The 23,116-nt window shown below is 46.8% G+C and overlaps 1 protein-coding gene across 2 annotated transcripts in view; it reads right to left on the bottom strand.

The window, feature by feature from the left end:
- Nucleotides 1–10,887: 10,887 nt before the first annotated feature.
- The window catches only part of LDAH (lipid droplet associated hydrolase), a 94,743-nt gene continuing 82,514 nt past the window's right edge, over nt 10,888–23,116 (bottom strand). For both annotated transcript variants that reach the window (XM_079941668.1, XM_079941669.1), the window contains one exon: nt 10,888–13,285. In XM_079941668.1, the coding sequence (XP_079797794.1) occupies nt 13,094–13,285 (192 nt within the window). In that variant the 3' untranslated portion in view covers nt 10,888–13,093. The remainder of the gene's footprint in view (nt 13,286–23,116) is intronic.

Below are 23,116 nucleotides of genomic sequence, written 5' to 3'. Positions count from 1 at the left end.
CCAGAGCTGCATGTAACCACCAGGGACCACTGTGGCCCATCTCAGGCTTCTGGCGTCTCAGAGTTAAAAGCAGGTGAATGGAGGGGATGGTGTGCTGCACTTTGTAAAAAAGAGAGCAAAAGGGCCATCACGTGTGGAGGCAGACAGGTTTTTGCTGCAGAGCTGTGGTTTGAGTAGCTTTGTCAAGATGTGGAGAAGCGTGTTCCGCCCGCACAGTTGGTAGTGCCGTGTACCGTCTGTCTGTCTTCTAGACACCAGGGGGCAGGGCCGAATCACCCAGCTGGAATCTCCCATCCCCATGGGTGAGAGAGCTGGCTGTTGACAATCAGGGACGGAGTGTGTCAGGACTGCGAGCGAAGGTGGCTCTCCCCATCTCACCTGTGGTCACCAACGTATTCCTCTCAGAGTAAATCACATTTTCCATTTTGCTGGGGGAGAATCTTGTACTGCTAGTTGAGATCATTCAAACTACTCTTCCTGCTAGAGAGGGAGGGTTGGCATCCCTGGCTGGGGAGCACAGGGCAGGCCAGCTGGGGCCCTCAGGGGGTTGGTGCCAGGTGTGTCAAACACCCAGGCAGTCTGGTCACTGCTGCTTGAAGCCAGACTTCTGCACCAAGGGCGACCCTTGCCCTGGCAGGTGGCAGTGCCCACCGATGCCGCAATGCTTGTCTGGCTGAATTCTGGCTTTCCAGTCAGGGGGCTGGGTCCTCCGGAGAGGGTGGCAGGCTTTGTCAGCTTAGCTTGGGGAAGCGGGCTTGAGCTGTGCCATTCATCGTGTACACGCTCCCCTTCGCCCTCCTGTCCTGGCATTTTACTGCTAACATGGCACGGGAGGGAGAAGAGGAGTGGATTGTGTGATTGGCGAGTCACCCCAGTGCGATGACTTCCCCCTTGACAGCTCTCGGAGGTGTCGGCCGGAGTAGAAACCTCGCTTCTACCAGTGCTCAAGGGAGTACCGAGCACCTTGTGGATGTGATCCCAGTGTAATTCAAACCCTACAAGTCACTTATCCTGATCTCAACTTCATTCAAACTCAAAGCAGAAAATAGCTCTGGACTGTAGACGGACCTTCTTAAAGCAGGGAGAGGAACTGAATGCTTTTCAAGAGCAGCTCGTGCACAGAGTCAGACTCTTCCCCTCTTGAATGTGCTCTCCAGAAAATCCAGTGAGAGGAAGAGAAAGCACTGCAGCCATCTCTGGGCCACAAACGATTCTCAGGACACAGAACCTCCTGCAGGTCCAGAAAGCAGGGCTGGCTCAGTGGGCTGTGGGCCAGAGGGCCTCTGAGGGATGCCGGGTGGGCTGGGAGGCTCTGGAAGGCAGCAGTTAGAAGGGGCCAGGGGCCGGCATCGTCCTCTCAGAGAGGGCCTGGCCTGGGCAGGGAGGAGTCAGCGGCTGAGTGAACCTAACAGCTAGAGGACAGTGGGAATGGGAGGCAGCTAGACCCCTCTGAGGGGCTGTGGGTGGCGCTGGCGGCCGAGCCCACCATGGCCTCCTCACGCCCAGGACTGAACTGCCCCACCCGGCACGGCCACCGCAGGAAGCCCGCTCCACAAGGCATCTCTGCAGAAGCCACCGCCCTGCTCAGAGCTTCAACTTCTGCTCCTATAAAATGAGGAGCGCTCAGGTCCCGTGGTTCTGGGATTCTCCTTTGTCCCCAGAGCCCACTGACGTCATTCAAAGGCAGAGCAGATGTGACTTTCTGGAGAAGGTTCCCTCAGAGCCAGTCCCAGAGCCGCTCTCACAAGTGCTGCAGCTTTTGCGTGCGTGTGTGTGTGTGTGTGTGTGTGTGTGTGTGTGTGTGTGTTCATTACACTCTTAGCCTTTGCTGGTGCTTCCTGGATGGTGCTTTGATTTCCCCCTGGGGCAAGGCAGGCGCGGGGGAGGCCACGATCTTGGGGGGGGCGGGTTGGTTAGGGCTCAGCTCACCAAAGTCACGACCTTTCTCACGTGTGTCCCAGCTGAGGGGCGCTGCCAGCGCTGCTTGAGTTCTGCCTGGACTCACACGGGGTGGGTAGAGCCGCACTCTTGGGCAGGCGCCCACGCTGCTGGTGCCTCTGTAGGAGCAGAGGAGAGAAGAGGCTGTGCCTTGTTGGCGAGCCGGACTGTCCCAGAGTCCCTGGATGAGGCAAGCCAGCCCGTCTGAGGATGAACTGCTCCGCCAGGCCCCCACCCGCCCCTCAGCTACCTCCCTGCCATGCCCGTGTCTGACCCAGCTGCCGGGGCTGCGACCCAGGGCCAGGTACCAGAGAGCTACTCTTTCTCTTCTTTTCTAGGCCCTGGAAAATGGTGGCAGAGTTAAACACTAAGGAACACTAGAAAGGAGGGGGCAAAAAGGTGTTACTTCTGATTTTTCAGATAGCTCGGCCTTCGGTACCTGGAGCCTTCCGGGCCTTTACTGGAGCAGGCTTCTTCCTCCCTTTGTGTTGTGCTGGACTTTAATCTGTGCCCAGAGCTGCAAACTGCACGAACAGTTAACTTGCAAAGAGGCGTTAGGCGAGAGAAGCCTGTTCTTTCCAGGAGGGCCACCATCGGAGCCTTGCAGACAGCCACCTGCCTGGACGCAACTGCAGGGAGAGGGGTGGAAGTCAGCCTAGTCAGTCAGCGGGGGTGATCGAGGATTTGACCTTTGCGGCACGGGCTGGTCACTCATTCAGGGCTGCTGTCTGCTCGGGCCGTTTGTGCACCCGGAGCTCAGCCTCTTCCCACCCGCCCCGCAACTGCCGGCATCCTGGGTGCCCCGGGCCTGGGGCTTAGCCATAGGCAGTGTTCGCGTTGGGGCTTCATGGCAGCAGCAGCGGCTACAGGAGAGCCATCCAGGCCTCCCAGGGTGGAACCGAAGGGTGTGAGGTCGTTGAAAAATTAGTTTGCATTTCAAGTCATGCTTACAGTTGTTGAAAAGTACAAATGCATCCCCAGAGCAGCGCAAGCAGTGAGTGGTGGTCCGCTTTTTTGCCTGTGCAGACCTTCCGGGAGCGGGCCTGCAGGCCCCTTCTAGTACATTCTAGTATATACTGTGTGTGCGTGCTGGCAGAAGAAAGGACTGGCTTCTCTCACACGCACCCCCCCTCCAACGTAAGAGGGCTGCAGTGTTCGCAGACGCTTCCTGAGAGGTGTTTCAGCAGGCAGGTAAGTCTGTAAGCAGGGCAGCTTAGCCTGCTGGTGTATGAAACACAGTTTTCACTCTTTTTTCCTGATGAACTTCCTCCTGCTAGTTTAGGGCAGTGCAGAAATTTTTATCTTCTTTCTAAGTCAGTAATGAGATGTGAAATAAATTGTCTAAAAAACACGGAGAAGCTTCTGATAGTCAAGTCCCAGGCACCTTTAGGCCTGGTGGCACAGTGTAGCTTTTGCATTTCTTTTTCACTGTCTTTTAAGATGCAGGCAAGCAGGAGTGTGGTGGTGCTGTGATTGGAGATCTGGCCGGGCGGGGGCGGGCCAGCGGCTGTCTCCTTTGCAGCCACTTCTTTTCGTCTCTGTGCTGTTCCACCTGACCAGCGGTTATTGCATCTAGAGGCGGGGCGAGGTGTCTGCTCCCAGCCTGGACTCTGCTCAGACACTTGGCTCAGACACTTCCAGAATCTAGAACCTCAGCTGAGCCTTCTGGGGCTGAGGTGTGCTCGTGGCTGACCGGGACCAGACCCCACCCTGCCAGGCTTATCCACAGGAGTCCTGCTGAATTAGAGGTAAACACAAACCCGTCGGGAGCACCCAGGCTGAACCTCCCTTGAGCACGTTCCCTGGGCCGCAGGATGCGGAAGGGCAGCCTCTAGCTGGTGGTTCAGTGCAGCTGCACACAACCTGTGCCTGTTGTACATTCTTTCTGATTGGCTGCTTTCTCTCAGACCTCTCACCCCTGAGCGGCCCTCACCCAGATTTTTCAGTGGGGTCAGTGGGTCTGAATAGCACTGACAAGGTGTGTCAAAGGCCTTTCCTTGTCTGCACGTTTATCTCTGAGTGGCTGAAGGCTGCCAAGGGCAGAAAAAGATGCACGTATCCCCGTGGCTCAGGGCAACAGCAGCTTGGCTTGAGGTGAGCAGGCTGGCTTGAGGAAGGGGTGCACGCACGAGTCGGGCTTATTTCTTTGCAACTTATATTTCCGGGTCAGGACCTTTCAGAGTCAGAGCAAAGTCAGCCATTCAGCATTCTGTTTAGAAAGTGATGATACAGTTCAGGGAGAAAGCAAGCTCGTGATAAAATGTGTTTTCTGGCTGGGAAGTACTCAAGTTCCAAGCCAGGAACAGAGGCTCTGGAAAGGGGAACTTCTCGGTCACGCTCCACCTGGATCAATCATGGATTGAATACGAGCATCCTTAGAGTAATTGTTTTGTTTTTGGTGTTTCACTTTATGCTGTAGTGCGAACAGCTTTTATGTTCTTTACGACAAAGAATCATAATCGAGTCACTTTAGGTCTTTTAGCTGCAAATATTTCACCCCAAATGAAAAGTTAATGATTTTTTACAAGGATTTTTTTTTTTTTTTTTTTTTATGATTTTTACTTGTCCTTTAGCAGATGACAATAGGGGATTCTGAAAAGTTTGGATAGAATTTTTTTTTTAATATATGAAGAAGCAGTTCTTCTCACCATGAAGGCTTCTGCAGAAGTCCTGCACCAGCTTACCTGCGGTGCTGTTTAAGCGGGCCCTGGGTGGACAGTGGCATCTGACGTGATGGGCACCCTGCCCCTTGACAAACACACACACTCCAAACTCCAATACTGTGATTTTAAGGAAATGGGCAAAACTCGAAGTGACGGTGATGCCATCACAGTTCAATGACACACCATTCCCTCAGCAGCTGAAGACAAAATTAATTATTGGGGGGGAGAAGTCCCTTTCATTTTGCAGTGACACTTAGTGTTTCTCAGCTTGGCTTGGGAGTAAGGTGGGAAAGGGGGAGAGGTTTTTAAACTCATTTAACACAAGCTGGAATCTCCTTTGTCACCTGTTTTCCAGCTCTGGTTCGGCCAGGGCAGAACTCTGAGGCTTGGGGGCTGGAGATCGGGCCAGCTCCCTGCTGCCCTGCTTGGCCACTTGGGCAGTGCAAGCTGACGTCGTGAACGCTGCCCCCGTGCCCAGGCCGGCCAGCAGGGAACTCTTCGAGGGCAGGTACAAATCCACTGTGTATATGTATTCTCAAATTTAAATAGATGTACATAATGAAATGTAAATGAACTGTAAAACAACCGTCTCTATTTTTCTTGACAATGATATAGCAATATATATTTGTTAAACATGCTTGTGTACTCTTCATTAACCATTTTAATATTTTGTACAGATAAGTTGATTAAATATTTTATTGATAAAACTGCTCCTGACTGGTCTTTAAAGAACTACTTTTTGAGATCCGGCCTTCCCATGTTAAGAACAGCCAGCCAGCCACTGAGGCATTAGGAGTGACTGCATTGAAACAGGGGTTCCGGGCCCATGAGTCTTTAAGGTAACCACTCCCCCTTGAAACACCTCAGGCTCTAAGTCCAGGAGGACGGGGGCCCCAGGCATGGGGCTGCTGCTTCCTGGGTCTTTGTGACTGGTGTGACACTGCATAGGACGCTGTGCAGCCCCATACCGTATGAAGACACTGCATGGGAAGGTAGAAGAATCCAGCTTGGGTTCGGGGGAGAAGAGGCCAAAATGCAGTGGAAAACATTTTCTCTTTGGAAAACGAGCGCCGGCGTTTGTCATGAGTGATCGTTGCCATTCCAAGCGCAGTGTGAGTGGAAAGGTTTTCTGTTTTCAGACGTATCGAGCTGCTGCAGGATCTAGAAAGCCTGGGCACTCCCACTCTGGAGGCTGCACAGTTGCGCCTTTGAATTCCAGTGGCAGAAGCCCAACTGCAGCAGCGTCCTCGGCGAGGCCAATTACATATTCTAGGGAAACCAACAAAGTCCTACAGCGAATTTGGCAGGATACCTTTGCTCAGTATTCTTCTGGACAAGTACAAAGATCTGTGCTGTGTGATGCTGTCTTGGCTCCTTCAGCATCTCTCCTAGACCAGGCAAGAGAGGACCGACCACACGGCCTTGCACTGCTGCCCTGGCTCTCACACCTGTTTCCTATGGTTGAAGGAGAAAGCTATTTCATCCGTTCCCAAGTATTTCTGGGAGAGGATAAGTGATGGAACAGCAGTTGTGGGACGATGACAAGGACTTGCCCTCACTAATGACTTGTTACCAGGATCACCTCCTCTGGGATATGGATCGGGCCAGCGTGACACACCTTTCTGCAGAGCGACGGCGGCACACGTCCGCTGTAATCCAGTGCTCCTGCAGGGTGTTAATGCCTGTCCCCTTGGCCATGTGTCCTGCTCTGGTGAAAGGTAAATCAAAGTCTGCTCCTTTTTGCTTCTTACTTTCATTACTACCAAATAAAGGAGTCTCTTTCTTTGGAATAAAAATGCACCTTGTAACTGACTCCCTTGGCAGGTTGCTGTAAACATAGAAGCTCATGACTCTGCCACTGGAAAGCGCACAGCCTTACATTGCTTTGCTTTCACGATCCTTGGTCAGTTCTTCATTTCCTTATTTTTCACTCTCCACTTGACCTACCCTGGAATTCTGTGGTTGGAGGAGTACACTTTCAGTTGAGAAGGGCTAGTTACAAGGAGAAAGGAAAGTCAGGGGTGGCACTTAAAATGTTATCCTATTTCCCGAACACTGATGCGAGACGGTCTATACGCCCTGCACAGACTGATGCTAAAAGGAGGCGAAGATTGACTTCTCCGCTCCCCCGGCCCTGGTGTGCCCTGGAATGCCCGCTCTTTGCTCACTCCAAGGCAGGTCAAAGCAACGATGCCACCAACCGCTGCCCTGCTGAGGGCAGAGCTGCCTGACCTGGTTGTGGATGCCTTGTGCTCCTGTATCCCTGGGAAGCTCTTCTGCTCAGAAGGAACAGTGATCTGGGGAGAAACTCATCCGTTGTGATGTGTCACCAGTGTGCAGCCACCGACCGTGAGGCTGGGGGCGTCTGCTGAGCCCTAATCGCATGCAGGTGCGTGGCCCTGCAGCCGCGGCCAGCGGGAGGAAGCCCAGATGTTCTGCAAAGCCCGACGAGAGTGGGTTTGCAGAGGTGGGATCCTGGTTCCTCTGTGAGGGAGGGAGGCCCTGCAGGTGCACCGCACTCCTGGCTGTCATGGACGCCCAGTCACAGGGTCACATTCCCATCCCCAGGAAGAGGAATTTTCCCATAGACTCACCCAGCAAGGAAGTCTGTCCCAGTGTGGGGAGGTCAGCACAGCCCCTCTGCCAGAGTGTCTGAGGAATGCGATACAAAATGAAAACGCTCTGCTGTCCCGGAGCGGGCTCTCGTGTATTGTTGCTGTAATTCCCACTTGGGGTGTTACACAGGGTTAGGGCTCAACAAGTAATAACCGCATACTTGGTAGTTGCTAATACCCAAACTCCAGAGGTTTTCCAATCATAGAAGAATGGAAGTAACAGTTGCAGCCGGACGGGCTGAAGAATGGGCCGCGACGTGCCGTGGCCTTGCTAGTGCCAGATAGTGAACAGTCTCTGTCCTGGAATCTGTCTGACCCAACTGTGCAGAGCAAGGCTGAGGAAATGCTTAAGGGATAGAATAGCAAGTCCATGTCATACAGCCAGTTACATATTCAGTTTTGAGGGACAAGGAGTCCCGGCGACGTGATTCGCTGCTGGTCTGACTGAGGGAACTGCATTTCTGAAGACGTTGCCTATTAGGCAACCTATGCAATGTTGCTGCCTATGGCAGGAACTTTTATTAATTTAGGAAACAATATCTGTTGACTATTCTGTGTGACAGCCCTATTCTATAAGCCCTGAGAACAGAGAGGTGACTAAGATACAAGTCCCATCTCCTAGGACTCTCTTTTTAAGGGCAGGAAGGAGTGTTGATAGTGGGGCAGGGAGGATAAAAATCTAATTCCTGAAATAATGGCAAGTACTTCAATAAAGACATGACCAGGGGACTGTGAGGGTTCAGACGGAGGGAGGGAGGGGGAGAGATAGAGACAGACAGACAGAGAGACAGAAAGAGACAGAGAAACAGAGAGACAGAGAGAGACAGAGACAGACAGAGAGACAGAGAGACAGAGGACAGAGACAGACAGAGACAGAGAAACAGAGAGACAGAGGACAGAGACAGAGAGAGAGAGAGACAGAGGACAGAGAGACAGAGACAGAGAGAGAGAGGACAGAGAGAGACAGAGAGACAGAGAGGACAGAGAGAGAGACAGAGAGAGGACAGAGAGAGACACAGAGAGACACAGAGAGGACAGAGACAGAGAGGACAGAGAGACAGAGAGACAGAGAGGACAGAGACAGAGAGAGACAGAGAGAGAGGACAGAGACAGAGAGACAGAGAGAGAGACAGAGACAGAGAGAGACAGAGAGAGAGGAGAAAGAGAGACAGAGAGGACAGAGGGACAGAGAGAGAGAGACAGAGAAACAGAGAGAGACAGAGAGAGACACACACAGAGAGAGAGAACAGAGAGAGAGAGACATAGAGATAGAGAAACAGAGAGAGACAGAGAGAGAGACACACACACACACAGAGAGGACAGAGAGAGGACAGAGAGAGAGAGAGAGACAGAGAGAGAGACAGAGAAACAGAGAGAGGACAGAGACAGAGAGAGAGACACACAGAGAGAGAGGACAGAGACAGAGACAGAGAGAGAGAAAGGACAGAGACAGAGAGACAGAGAGAGAAGACAGAGAGACAGAGAAAGAGAGAGAGAGACAGAGAGAGACAGAGACACAGAGAAACAGAGAGAGACAGAGAGAGAGGCAGAGAGAGAGAGACACAGAGAGGACAGAGACAGAGAGAGAGGACAGAGAGACAGAGAGACAGAGAAACAGAGAGAGACAGAGAGAGACACACACACAGAGAGAGAGGACAGAGAGAGAGAGAGAGGACAGAGAGAGAGACAGAGAGACAGAGAAACAGAAACAGAGAGAGGGAGGACAGAGAGAGACAGAGAGAGAGACACACAGAGAGAGAGGACAGAGAGACAGAGAGGACAGAGAGACAGAGAGAAAGAGAGAGAGGACAGAGACAGACAGAGACAGAGAGACAGACAGAGAGGACAGAGAGAGACAGAGACAGAGAGAGAGACAGAGAGAGAGGAGTGGGGGAGAGAGAGAGAGAGAGGCCACTCTGTGGGGCAGAAGCGGTTGTATTTTGGGGAGGGGTCGAGGCACGGGCACTCTCAAAGCTGGAGCGGTTGATCCCAAAGGTTCAGGGCACAGCACAAGTTTGGAGGAACAGAGGGAAGTAAGTGCGTCTGGAGCACCCGGTGGCCGTAACAAAGCTGCCTAGACCTGAACGCGGGACTCAGCCCCCGCTCTGACCCGCACAGGCCGCTGCCTGATACGCACCCCGCACCCCAAAGCCGCATCTGTTGTATCCTCTGTTCTTCTGACGCTACTCAGTTGTTCCCAACGCTCTCCTCGTCCCTTCCCCTGACAACCTGGCCTTCGCCGGCCCTCGCGTGACCCCTTCCCCAAGCCTCCACTCCTCTGGCCGCCTGCCCGCTGTCCCCTTCAGGAGGCAGCACGGTGCGTGGGAAGGGGTGAAGCCGTGTCGCTGGGGCAGAGCCCCGCTGTCACTCAGTAGCTGTGAGGTCTTGAGCACGTCACCTGCTTGGCACCCTCGTGGTAACACATGACTGTGAGGCCTGAATGAGACGCTGTGAAAGTGCAGGGTGAGCAGCACGCTCTTTCTCTGGACTTGTTCTCTTCTCTTCCAAACCCACCCAAGTTCCACCTGTCCTCCTGGCACCAGGAGCAGCCCTGCCACACCCTCCCTCCAGCAGTTTTCTCTTTACAGAACTGTGGCAACCCGGAGCCTTCCCCGGCCCTCACCGTTTTGCTCTGGAGATGCCTTCAACCTGCTGGAGAGGACAGACCCATGTCCCCCATTGGCTCCCCACGTGGGCCACTGTGATCACTCACCTACACCTCCAGGGCACAGAGGCAGGAATCTCAGCCCCTTGGGAACGGAAATCTTTCCTGTCCTCGGCACTCCTACAGGACAGCTTCAGCCTTAAGTCCTCAGAGATTTACTAGTTCACAGAGCACACTCAGGCCCAGGCACTGCCTGCTCCTTAAGCCCCACCCAGCAAGGAAAGGAGAAGCCCAAGGACATCTCTTCTCTCTGGCAAGAGGGGGCCAGGAACAAAGATGATGCCTCGTGTTATTTAAGAAACACTTTGCTTCCTACATCTTTTCAAAGGACTGTAAGCTCCTCGAGGGGATGTTTGGGTGTCCTGGGCTGTGTGTGGGAGGCCTGCAATGGCCTGGGGTCAGAAAGCTGTGTCGGGTGAGCGAGTGGCCTCCTCCTTCACCAATATGAACCAGAAACGCTGAGACGATTAGAATCAAATTTCAGGCTGGGTGAAACACTGCAGAAGCTGGGACATCGAGGAGTCCTCCATTGCACCAAAGAGAAGACAGTGTAGAAGACAAGTTTGCTATCCTTCTCCTTTAGGTACCATTTAATAGAGCATCTACCAGGCAGGGTGCTAAATACTATATGCAAGACCTCGTTTGACCCCATTAAAGACAAACAAAAACCCTTCCGAAGTCCAAAAGCTAACGCAAGTACTTCTGTAGATGAGGGCCAGTGGGGGAGCGAAGGAGAGGGCTCGGGGAGGTTAAGCCTCTGAACATCACAAACCTGACAAATGACAGATTCAGGATTTGAACCCCAGTCTTCATTTACTTCCTAGAAGAAGTAATTCACTTTCTGTAAAAGAAGCAATAAGAGACAGATGCAGAAGGAGAGTGTATTTTTTTAAAAAATAATTATTCGTATATATTTCAAAATCATCTCAAACTTACAAAAATGTTGCAAGAACAAAGAACTTTTTTTTTCTCTGAACCATTTGAGAGTAAATTGACATAATGCCCCATGGTTCCCTGGCACTTGTGTGTCTTCAGTACAAATAAGGACATTTTCCTACTTGTCCACAATACAACCAGTGAAATCAGAAAATTAACATTGGTCTCTTATTCCCAGCTAATCTTCAGATCCCATTCAATGAAGTTTTGCAAACTGTCCCAACAGCTTTTTTTTAATAACAAAAACATCTAATCCAGAATCAGGTATTATATTAAGTTGTTGTGTCTCCTCACGTCTGGAATTAAATTTAATTTTAATATAATGTAGGATAACGAAAAATCAAGCCTTTGGAGGTCACTGGCTCTCCAAGGGTTGAGTGGAGAGGCCAATGGTGAAAGGGCTGCTGCCTTGGACACCTGGCCACAAAAAGCCACAGGGGCTGCCTCTGGAGATTCTCCCCCATGGTCCAGAGCAGACTGAGAACAACTGGTCATGATTTCCAGTTTAGGCCTTTCAATCAGCCCTAGATAACCCCAGATGAAGTTATTAAATCTTTGACAAGGGCCATTCAAGTGGCTGACCGGGATATACAGGCAGAAATGCTTCTGGAAAATGGATTTCATCCACTGCTTACCAACTTTAGTCTTTTATTTTTTATTATGATGATGTTTAATAATAATTATTATTAATATAGCCAGTCTTTATTGAGAAGATACTCTTGGTCAGGCATTGTGCTAAAGGCTTTTATTTAATCATCCCATTGAATTCTTCAACAATATGAGGTACATATTATTATTAATCCTATCTTATAAATGAGGACATTGAGGCATGGAGAAATTAGATGAAGTTGTCTAAAATCACACAGACAGTAAGACCTCCAGAGTTCACATACCCTATCACCTAATACATATGCACGGAAACATTTTTGCTTAATTCCTAATGAAATAAAATGAACTTCAATCTCCTGAAATCTGATTCTTCCTTCTCTACAAGAAGCACTGAGAAAGTGGCTTTTCAGCTTAACAGAGAGACTCTGACCCGAGTCTAACTCAGGAGGATGCTAGGATTGTACCCCTCCTCCCCCAACACACAGAGATCAGGCCAGGCAAGGTCAGAAAGTGGGGGTAAAACACTTATTTTGAAAATTCATTTGGTGCTTAGATGATAAACAGGAAATTTACTTTATCATTTTACTTCTTATCATTTTTTAAGCTCTGGTAACCTTTGGTTTATCAGACATAATTTCATACATGTGGACTCCTGAAATAGGAAGCGATGTTGTAAGGTCACGCTAAAAGGAAAGCTGGGCGTGTTACTCTTCATTCCAGCAGCATGACGTACCCAGTACTTACTTAGTACTACTGAGCATCTCCTGTATGCAAGGCACTTCAAGCCATGAGACCGAGCTCCTAACATCAGATTTCTAGAAGGCTTCCCTACACAGTTGCCAATAAGGACTCTGTATGCAGCCTTGCGCCAGAGGCTTAGGCATCTACCGGCTCCTTTCCGGGGCCAAGAGCACTGCTTGCCTGGAGCGTGGCTCCTCCCCTCTGAGAAGTCATTTGCTCTGACATGGCAGCCACGCCAAAGGGTCATAACTCATACAGTGCTCACCACTGGGCTGGCACATATCAGAGGTGAATCTTTCATCAGGGGGCTTTAGGGTTTGAGAAGGACAACATCCCATTGTCCTTAAGGAATGGGACACCGTGAGGGATTTCCTCTAGGAGAAAATGGAATGTTTCTATCTATCATCAACCATCTCTGCAGTCAGCGGGACTTGAGTGTATCCTTCTCATGATCTCACATGCTTCACATATCCGACTACACACTTAACATTCAGCGGTCTCTTACATTTTCTAGTAGGTCTTTCATAATTTTCTCTAGGGGAGCCTATTCTACATTGTAACTCAATTAAAATCAACTAAATTTAGATTTCTTTTTGTCTGAAAGGATCTTGCCTACCAAAATAAACTGTATGGTGCCACTGGGCATCTCGTGCAAACATAAGAGACTTTGTTTAGATCACTGTGTTCCCTGAGTCTTGGAAAATGTGTTGTTAATCCTATGGAATATTGATCAACTGTGTTTATTTCAGTCTGTAGCATGGGGAGCTGGGAGCTGATAGTTTTTAAGCCAAGAGGGTCTCACTGTTTTTCTCTTCTAATATCCAACATTCAAATTAAACATTTACCTACTAAGTATACTACTTACTACTAAGTACACCTACTGCCTTTATGTACTAGCTGTCAGTGCTTGCTCCTTGTGTCAGTATTTATATTTTGGACAGATCATCCTTTAGCCAGTCAGCTACCATATCTGCCATTTCCTGGTAAAAATAGAGGATAAAATCATGAGGTATTTTTTTCTCACAGAGTCGAATATCTCCTTCTGGAAAATCTTTCTTCATGTCTTCATAGTACTCTTTTGGACACCAACCATCTATAGTACCATAGTAAAATGTAAGCTAGAAGACAAGACAAAAAAATTTATTAGAAAACACTTCCCCTCCCAACACGGATACGACACCAGCAACCTGTAATGCTTTGAAAACAGCCCCTGCACCTGGCCCTATAAGCGAGTCCCAAGGCTCCCTCCGGAGAGTGGCTCTCAAGGCAGTGAGCTTTCATGGTTTATGGGAGCGAACCTTGGCACCTGATGGAAAGGAACTCATGCAGGGAGAGCCTGGTGTGATACATCACCCATGATCCACTAAAAGGACTCGCCAGCAAAGTTGTGTATGTTGAGGTTGAGATGGACACTGGAGAGATGGCCGATGAGGGCAAGGAAGAGTTATTGAGACATAATCACTGAGTAACTAGTAACCATTCATTATGCACTTAATAGTTTTCATACAGCCACATGTAGGCATATGGGACATGTTTGTTGGATGTATGCAAAGATGAATCAGATGGACTCTGCTTCTTAATGTAGCAGATGAAATGTTATCAGAACTCTGAGTGTCTATGACATTTCTAGGAATAGGCTCCAGGTAGTAGGAGAGTGTGCTGATTCAGTGGGAAGGGGTTACAATCCTACTTCAGGTGAAAGCAAGCAGGCTGGATGGAGACAGATCTTCCTTTGAGGCATCACTAAGACGCTTATTGACTATTGATCTGTACCAATCTCTGATACACACACACACACACACATGTTCATGCATACACATATATGTATATACACATACAAATGTGTACATATGCACACATATGTGTACATATGTATGGGCACATAAGCATATATACACCACCTATGTATATATAAATATGTATATATGTGTATGTATGTGTATTTATGTGTATATACACATATACATTTATAAGCGTATACACACACACATCTTTATCTCTACGTCTAGCTCTAAGCTGCTGTTCTTCACTGAAAAACTATGTTTTACTTCTGTATTTCTGACAAAAAAAAAAAAACACAACAAAAGTGAAATCCTATTCAGAAGGGTACATACTGGTAATTTCTACCAAAAACCCCCCAAAACTAAATTTTAAGGCCCCTCTGACATCTGTTATCACTGAAAACAAAGAGTTATGCCGTAAGTGGCTAGTTACAGTCTCTTGTAGTTTCCATAACACACCAAATTTGTTCACTCATTCAAACACTTAATCATTAATCTATTCAGCAAATACTTACTGAGCATCTACTCTGTATTAGGAACCTGGAAAACAGATAATAAGACAGTCTCTGGGGGAGGGAGGGACTGGAGGCACCACGTCCACAAGATAATTAGCCCAGATAAGGGCATCGGGTGGGAACCAGTGGGCAGGAAAGGTTCCCTAGAGCACTGATGTCCAAGTTGAGTTTTCAAGTTGGGGGAGCACACTGTGGGGAGTATACCAAGCAAATAAAAAGTATGAAGGAGCATGGCACGCTTGGGAATTGGAAGTAATTTAAAATGGCTGGGCTTCCCTGGTGGTGCAGTGCTTAAGAATCCGCCTGCCAATGCAGGGGACACAGGTTCGAGCCCTGGTCTGGGAAGATCCCACATGCTGTGGAGCAACTAATCCCGTGTGCCACAACTACTGAGCCCACACGCCGTAACTACTGAAGCCTGCATGCCTAGAGCCCATGCTCCACAACAAGAGAAGCCACTGCAATGAGAAGCCCACGCACCACAACCAAGAGTAGCCCTCACCCGCCGCAACTAGAGAAAGCCTGCGCACAGCAACGAAGACCCAACACAGCCAAAAATAAATAAATAAATAAATTTTTAAAAAAAGGCTGGAATATCGGAGATAAGTCTGGAGAGCTGGTGGAGAGAGATGAAATCATGAACAGCCTCTGTGCCCCACTAAGGAGGTGGTACCTTGTTCTGAAGTCCACAGGAGCTAACAAAAGACTTCACACAATGAAGTGACGTGATTAAGTCTGTATGGTAGGAAACTTACTCCAGCTGCAGTGACGAAGAGATTGGAGGGGATCAAGCAGAGGCGGGAGGAGGATATGGGAAATACGTGTTATTGCCCACTGGATAATTTTCTACTTGTATCATTAAATCCATTATCTGAATACGGACAGGTGAGATCACTCTTATAAAAATACCAACTTTTATTACAGTAATGTTATGATGTAACCAACATTTAAAGAGATGGTTAATTAAAAAACACTTTAAAGAGGAGAATATTTAATGTAGTACTCCAGAGAGTCAATTACTGACAAATAAACTTTGAGTTGTAGACTTATTCCAAAACACTTCATAGGGATTTTTCTGGCTTTCACCTGGGCTTTGGTTTTGAAAGCTGCAAAGGATCTGTGGCTCACAGATTTCTCACTGAATTTCCTCTTCCTACTCTCCTGTTTTTGTCACTACAACCATTTCTGGGCATGCCAAAGGTCCCAAGCTACACTTCATCTTGCTAGGGCTCTCAGCAGTGTATGAAGTTCCTCTTGATTCCTGGAGAACAGGAGAGCCTGGCAGTTGCCTGGTTCCTTCTTCCTGGTGCCAGTCTCTCTGTAGCTCTAAAATGCTGCAACCTCACAACCAGTGGGTGACTATTCTGGCCAGTTGTGGAAAAAATAAATTTCTCAGAATTCCTCAGCAACCACCCTGCCAGCTTCCCCTTGCAATACTGCTGGGAGTACAAGCTGTCTGCAGGCATTAATGATCTACCAATAGGGCTAATAACTTTAGATTCTCTCTAAACCACTCCCTACTCTTAGCACCAAGAATCCTTTAAATTATATCTAGGAAATAGCATCTGGAACAGTCATTATGCACAGCTGTTCAACACTTCCTCAGACTATGAAACAGTGTTGAGAAATCTAGAAATGCGAAATTCAGACTTGGGCTCGTGTCCATCAGGTCTGTTCCTCTGCTCCACTGCACCCTTGCCCGAAGACACTAGGACACTGAGAAGGGTACTGTGGGAGTCCTCACACCAGTACAAGCTACGGTGGTGAGGTCTTATGAAAAACCCTAACACAAAAGGGTCACCTAGAAGGAAAGCAAGGCAGGAAAGACCTCCCCCAATGAAGTTGCTTTGACAAGGAGGAAAGCATCACTGTGGCATCTGCTGTTACTTTCCACCTAACTCTTCAAAGACGATTTCTATGGAGCGTTTCCTTTTCAGTGAGGCGATTACAACTGGAACCATCTCCACTGAGAAATCCAGCTTGATAAGCCTGAGCACTGGGGAAGCGCCATTCCTCCCCTCATGCATGAAGGTATCAGCCAGTTGAGCAGGAGTAATAAATATGGATTACAGGAACCCACCCCTACCTTCAGGTATCAAGAGACAAGTCCTGTCCAGGTAGTTATGGGGCATGCGCTGCCCAAGGCATATGCTAGGAACCTCAACACAAAGTGATGTCAGTGTTCAAGACGGCATAACAGTGAGGATCATAGGTTTCCCATATGTTCATCTGATTTCACCTCTCAATCCTCCACACTGTAATCATTTTGAGGGGGCTGTATTTGGTTACATTTCTAAGTGATAGTGGGGTAAGGTCTTTTTGTTTTGTTTTGTATTGTTTATTTAAGTTCTTCTTCAGAAGAAGGGCTCTGTAAGAAAATCTTGGCTTACAAGTCAAACACGTGGTTATTTCTATTGCCTTTACATAATACACTGGCTCAAGATACTTCCTGATCCCTACAGATTATAAGTCACAGGCAATAGATCCGAACAGAGGACTCTGCACCTGTAACCTGAAACAGGAAACTGGAAAAGTATGGGGTGTGTGGTGGTAGTGGTGGGGGAGGGGGAAGGACAGGTGAAGTATAAAGAAAGAAATAATCGGACACCAAAGCGTAGTGGTGAAGAGTGTACACTACTACTATGTCGATATGTAAAAATGATTCGCAACAAATAACGATGACCTGATGAAAACTGAGAATGATTTGCCAGGCTCTATGCTAAGTTTTGTGTTCACTGAGTCCTTATAATAATATTCTGAGGAAGGTATTTTATTCCTGTTTTACAGAAAAGAAAACTTAGGCTTAGAGAGACTAACTTGCTTAAGTTGAAACAATTAGTGAATATAACCCAGTGAAAAACCAAGTTATAAATCCAGAGATGGCATTCCTAATCAGTACCTTTTACTACTATTTACAATTAAGAATAAACTGAACCATGGTATGAAAACACAAACCTGAAGACTGAGAGGTCTTAAACTGGTTATGAAAACTACCTGCATGTGACAATCACCGACACGCACAAAGTTGATGTATACAGTTCTGGGGTGCTGCATGCCACAGGGGTGATGGAAATACTGGAATTGTTAACCAAGAATCTCAGGCTATCAGAAGGATGTTTAAATCAAATGTTTACAAGAAAATAAATTATTTCCTATAGCTTATTTCTCCTTGGCACTTGCTTTGATATGCATGAGAGTTGATAAAGAGTATACATTATTGAGATGAAAATTATTCTATTTCCAAATTGTTATGTTAAGTAATCGTTTCTCTATTAAACACAACATTTAATTTTCTCAATTCTAGGTTTTAATTGCCCAGGATTTTGCTTTTCTCTGTGTACCTTCTATAGTAAGGTGGAATTATGGTTACTGTGATAACCATAGTTATCACAGATAGTCTCTGTGCTCACAGATATATTTTCCTTTAACTCTTCAGTTGCCCCTAAGGATACATGTCCCTGTTAAAATGTCCCTGCAAATTGCTGCAGCTTGCCCCCATAGAGCAGCCACAGTTGTCTTTTCCAATGGCTTTTTTTTTTTTTAACTTTTTGCTCCTGAAACTGCAGATTCCCAGCATTTCCACCCAAAATGACTCTAAACCTATCTCCCATCTGGCAATGGCTAAGTGGTTGAAATTCAGAAGTAAGACAGCTCTGCCCTGGAGAAGCTCCAGAGTAGCGAAGAACTCAGGCATGTACAAGCTGGCCCTTAAACACAACAGGCAGAGAGAGGTACGAACAAAGTACTGTAGGAGCCAGAAGCAGGAAAACCTGACTTCTGCCCTGATTGATGCAACAAAGCTTTGTTTTCGTATTCACTGAGTTGCTGGCTTTTATGCATTACTAATAGAGGAGTTATTTTAAGAACAAAAGACATATTAGAAACCACATTATGGTACAAGTTTATATATTTGATTTAGCTAATAACTAACAAAAATCACTTCCAATGATATAACAACATCTTAAAATATTAAACATGAAAAAAGCCATACACAGAAGTCTCTATCTGGTGATAATAAATATTATTCAGCTATAAAAAAAGAAGGAAATCCTGCCATTTGCGACAACATGAATGGACCCTGAAGGTATTTTATGCTAAGTGAAGTCAAACAAATAAAGACAAATATTGTATGATCTCACTTACATGTGGAATCTAAAACAAAAAACCGAATTCACAGAAACAGACTGGTGGTTACTAGTGGCAGGGGGTAGGGGGTGGAGGAAACGGGTGAAGGTGGTCAAAAGGTATAAACTTCCAGTTATAAGATAAGTAAGTTCTGGGGATGTAATATACAGCATGGTGACTATAGTTAACACTATACTGTAATATTTGAAAGTCGTTAAGAGAGTAGACATTAAAAGTTCTCATCACAAGAAAAAAAACTGTAATTAAGTGAGGTGATAGATGTTCATTAAACTTGTGATAATCACTGGGCAATATATACATGTATTAAATCATTATGTTGTACACTTTAAACTAATACAATGTTATGTGTCAATTCTATCTCAATAAAACTGGAAAAAAAATCTCTATCTGAACTACTTCTTTCTATTCAGTAGCTGACTAGGACTACAGGCATCATAGGAATTGCTGGACAGGAGCAACAGGCTGCTGCTTCTACCCTCCCCACGAAGTCAGACACTTAAGCCTCGACCCTGCAACCTTAAAGGAAACCTATTCTGTAACATAAGCATCTCCTTTCAGTTATTTGAAAATCCCAGCCCTCTCAGGAACAGAGAGGTAGCAGTCACAAAGCTTTAACAGTTCACTGCAGCCTTTCTGAGCAACCATTTTTAAGAACTTGAACAACTGCTGAAGAAAGGGAGATAGTTCAGAAAATTCGTTTTCCGATTTACCTTGTTTCCTTTCTTTCTTTTATCTAGAACTGGCTCAATTTCCATTCTTAAAAAAATGAGAATTAGGGCTTCCCTGGTGGTGCAGTGGTTAAGAATCCACCTGCCAATGCAGGGGACACGGGTTCGATCCCTGGTCCAGGAAGATCCCACATGCTGCAGAGCAACTAAGCCTGTGTGCCACAACTACTGAGCCTGCGCTCCAGAGCCCGTGAGCCACAACTAATGAAGCCTGCGCACCTAGAGCCTGTGCTCCGCAAAAAGAGAAGCCACTGCAATGAGAAGCCTGTGCACCGCAAGGAAGAGTAGTCCCCGCTCACCGCAACTAGAGAAAGCCTGCGTGCAGCAACGAAGACCCAAGGCAGCCAAAAATAAAATAAATTTATTTTTTAAAAAAGGGAACTAAAATCCCTAAAAATTAAAAAAAGTGGCTGAGGACAGAGGTGAACACACAATCCTTCACAAGCACCAGGCCCTGCTCCCCCTGAAGGCATCTAGGGGAGCAGTGGGAATTGGGTGCGAAAGGAGTAGGAAGTCCAAGCGGGTTAGGGACTGCGCTACTCTCCAGTAACTGGAATAGTCATGCATCAAAAGCCCTGCAAAGTGGGGCTCTCTTCTTTATTTATCCTCCTGTGCTTCTGTTTCTCACTGGTTATATGCCTCAGGAAACTGGCAGACGTGCTGGGAAGGGTCTTGCTTAACTAACTTAGAGAAATGGCCAATTCCAGCTCATCTGAATTCTCCGTACTGGGCCCAAGTCCTGGTAAAGTTTAAGTACTACTGTGTCTTCCTTCACTGCTGTTCCTATACAACATCTCCCTTAGGCATTTTATGGGAAGCAGTGGCCAGAATGGGATTGGGGCATTCCAGGGTCACTTGGCTACATATTTAATATTACCAAAATCTTTCATTAAAGAATGAAAATATCTGAAGGGGTGTGCAGGGGGAGGAAAAGATAGCCAAAGTCTTTTTAAAGTACTCAGAGGCATATCTAGGATATAACTAACTTTGTAATAATAAACTTTTATTGAATGCTTAGTACATGGCCAGACACTCTTGCAAGGTCTTTATATGAATTGCATATAGCATTATAGTTTTGGAACAACTGCGTGAGAATAGATAGTATTATTAAACCATTTTATTGATGAAGAAAGGAGACACAGTGAGGTCAAGTAAATTAACCAGGGTCACATAAGTAAGCAAATGGTGGAGCTGGAGTTTGAAGCTCATGCTGTACCTCTGAAGATTCTGCTCCCCGATCACGCTCCACTAGAAAACTCAAGGGTATGCTGCCACAAATGAGTGCCTAAAATGAAGCTCTCAAGGTCAAAATGATTGAGGTACAAACAAACCTGTCTATTTCCAGGACGATTATGATATTCTGAACAGGCTTCAAATTAAACAGGCAGAACTAACACCATCAGTTTCAGACCGAGGTTGGCGGAAAGGCCGTCTTGGTTAGCTGGTCCAGAGAGCACATCCTATGCTCCACTAAGCGGGACGTGTGCATGTCCGAAGGATTTGCATGCCCAGATCTGCAAACAACTGTGCAAGGTTTGTTTGTTCCCAAAGGCAACATGCGCCTCTGGGCTCAGGCGGGCTAAGCAGGATGGGGAGAGCCGTAGCAGAGGGGTCCCTGTTCCCGAGGACACGCTGACCCTTTCCCAACCACACTGTTGGCCCCAGGCTGGCCCTCTGGGGGCAGGGGCAGCACCACTTTGCAGGAAGTCCTTCCACCGCTGCCTACCTTCATCAGAAAGCAGCGTCTCATGTGCTCTCGCTGGGAACCATTTCAGACCCCTACTGACTGATAGTGATGTTCAGATTTGGTCTGGCTGTAGCACACAGCAGCTGTTTCCATAAGCCTAGGCCAAGGACGGTCACGGCAGTTTAGAATTTCCCTCCTAAGTGAGTTTTAAATGAAAACTTCAAGTTTCTAAACCAAACATTAATTCACTTTTCTTTGAATGAGACTATATCCCCTTATAGCTGAGAACAATGACAGAATGGGAATGCTGACCTCCTATTTGCCTCAGACACACCAGGTGCCTCATAACACACAGCATACCCCAGCGGCTCCCGGAAGGACTGGGACCGGCGTGGTGAAAATGCACAGTTGATTCTCTTACTCTGCTTTATTCCATCCTGGTTCTCATTCCCGTCCCTCCCCCCCTCCATTTCCGTCTTATTCATTAGTTCCTCTCCTTCCTCCCAACCTTTAAATGTGTTCCCCAAGGGTCAACCTTTAGATGTATTCTCTCCTCATACTACATACTTCCTTGGGTTACTATTTCCATGCTCATGACTCCAAATATATCCTCATCATTCCCAAATCAAAATTCAGCCCAGATTCCTCTTCTAGGCTTCACACCCATATATCCAGCTACCTGCCAGACACGTGTACCCCGGATGTCCCACAGGTATCTCAAACAAAAGTACCAAAATGAACTGCTTTCTCAACCAGCTCCCACAGCGTGCTGGCGCTTCTTCTCCCATATTCCCTATCTTGTTACAAAATCCAAATACAGAGAACTAACCTTAGACTCCATCTCCATTCTCTCATATCCCATGGGTACTAAGTGTCTTTGATTCTACTTCCTAAATCTTTCCAAATTCTACCCCTTCTTTATCCCCAATTCCACTGCCTTAGTTCTTGTAAAAGTCTTCTAAACAGTTTTCCCACTTCAAATTTCATTCTTTTCCAACATTCTGATACACATTTCCCCCCAAATAATCCCTCTCATTGGTTAATCTAGCCACATTCCTAGGACTAACTGATATGAACTGGCACCTCTGAACTGGCTGTTCACAGACGGCATATGTTCTGATGGGTCAGTGGTTATGTCATATGGTTGTCAAACATTCTGAGTATCACCCTGATTATTACCCCCTTCCTTAAATCCTTCAATGGTTCCCTAACAACTCAAAATAGTCTCTTTAGTGTAGCATATCATGGCTTCTTGTTCTCAGGCCAGTGACCAAACCACAGTACCATACTCCCTAACCTTTTCTAGTGCCTCAAAGCAACTTCTTCACCTGGGATCTACAGGTCCACGCAGTTTCATGGGTAGATGCAGTGGCAGTTGAGGGGAGCGGAGTAATGTAAACTTGGATGGGAAAAAGAATATATCATTTTTTTTGCTAACCTCTAACAATAATTTAGTATTTCCTTCAATTATGAACACAGGCAACAAACCACAGAATATTAGAAATACCTATCTTTTGTCATCTATAAAATTACTGAAAATTTCAAATTACAGTAAAATTGTTTTAAGTAACTAAAAGTTTATGCATATCACTACATATTTACAATAGTAATTCTGACTGCTATTATATCTCATTATTTAGTTTGTTAAAGATGCACAAATTATATATCACAAATTTGCTTTTAATATATTTTGATAACTATACTTCAATATAATTTTTTTTTGGTAATCTCATGTATTTATTTCATGCGCTTAAAAAACTTATTCTGAGAAGGAGTCCACACACGACACAGTTGGAGAGATCCACGGCACAAAAAGGCTTAGAATCTGTAACAGCGTCCCTGTCCGTTCATCTAGTACACATCTATTGATGGTTCACCAGGTATCATGCATGGTGTTATGCCACAGGGATACCAAGATGAGAAAAACCTTCAAGGTGGGTGAGAGGGGAAAACCGACTGTTTAAATACTGTGTGATAAATGCAATATGATAACTTTACATATGGAGCCATGGGAGCCGAGGGGAGGGACTTCTAACCAAAACCAGGGGCTGGGGAAGCCCTCTTAAAGACGACAATGGAGGGCTTCCCTGGT

Source organism: Stenella coeruleoalba, assembly GCF_951394435.1.
Source record: "Stenella coeruleoalba genome assembly, chromosome: 13".
NCBI lineage: Eukaryota > Metazoa > Chordata > Mammalia > Artiodactyla > Delphinidae > Stenella > Stenella coeruleoalba.
Note: the sequence above shows the minus strand (reverse complement) of the source record. Positions and strands in the feature narration are given on the sequence as shown.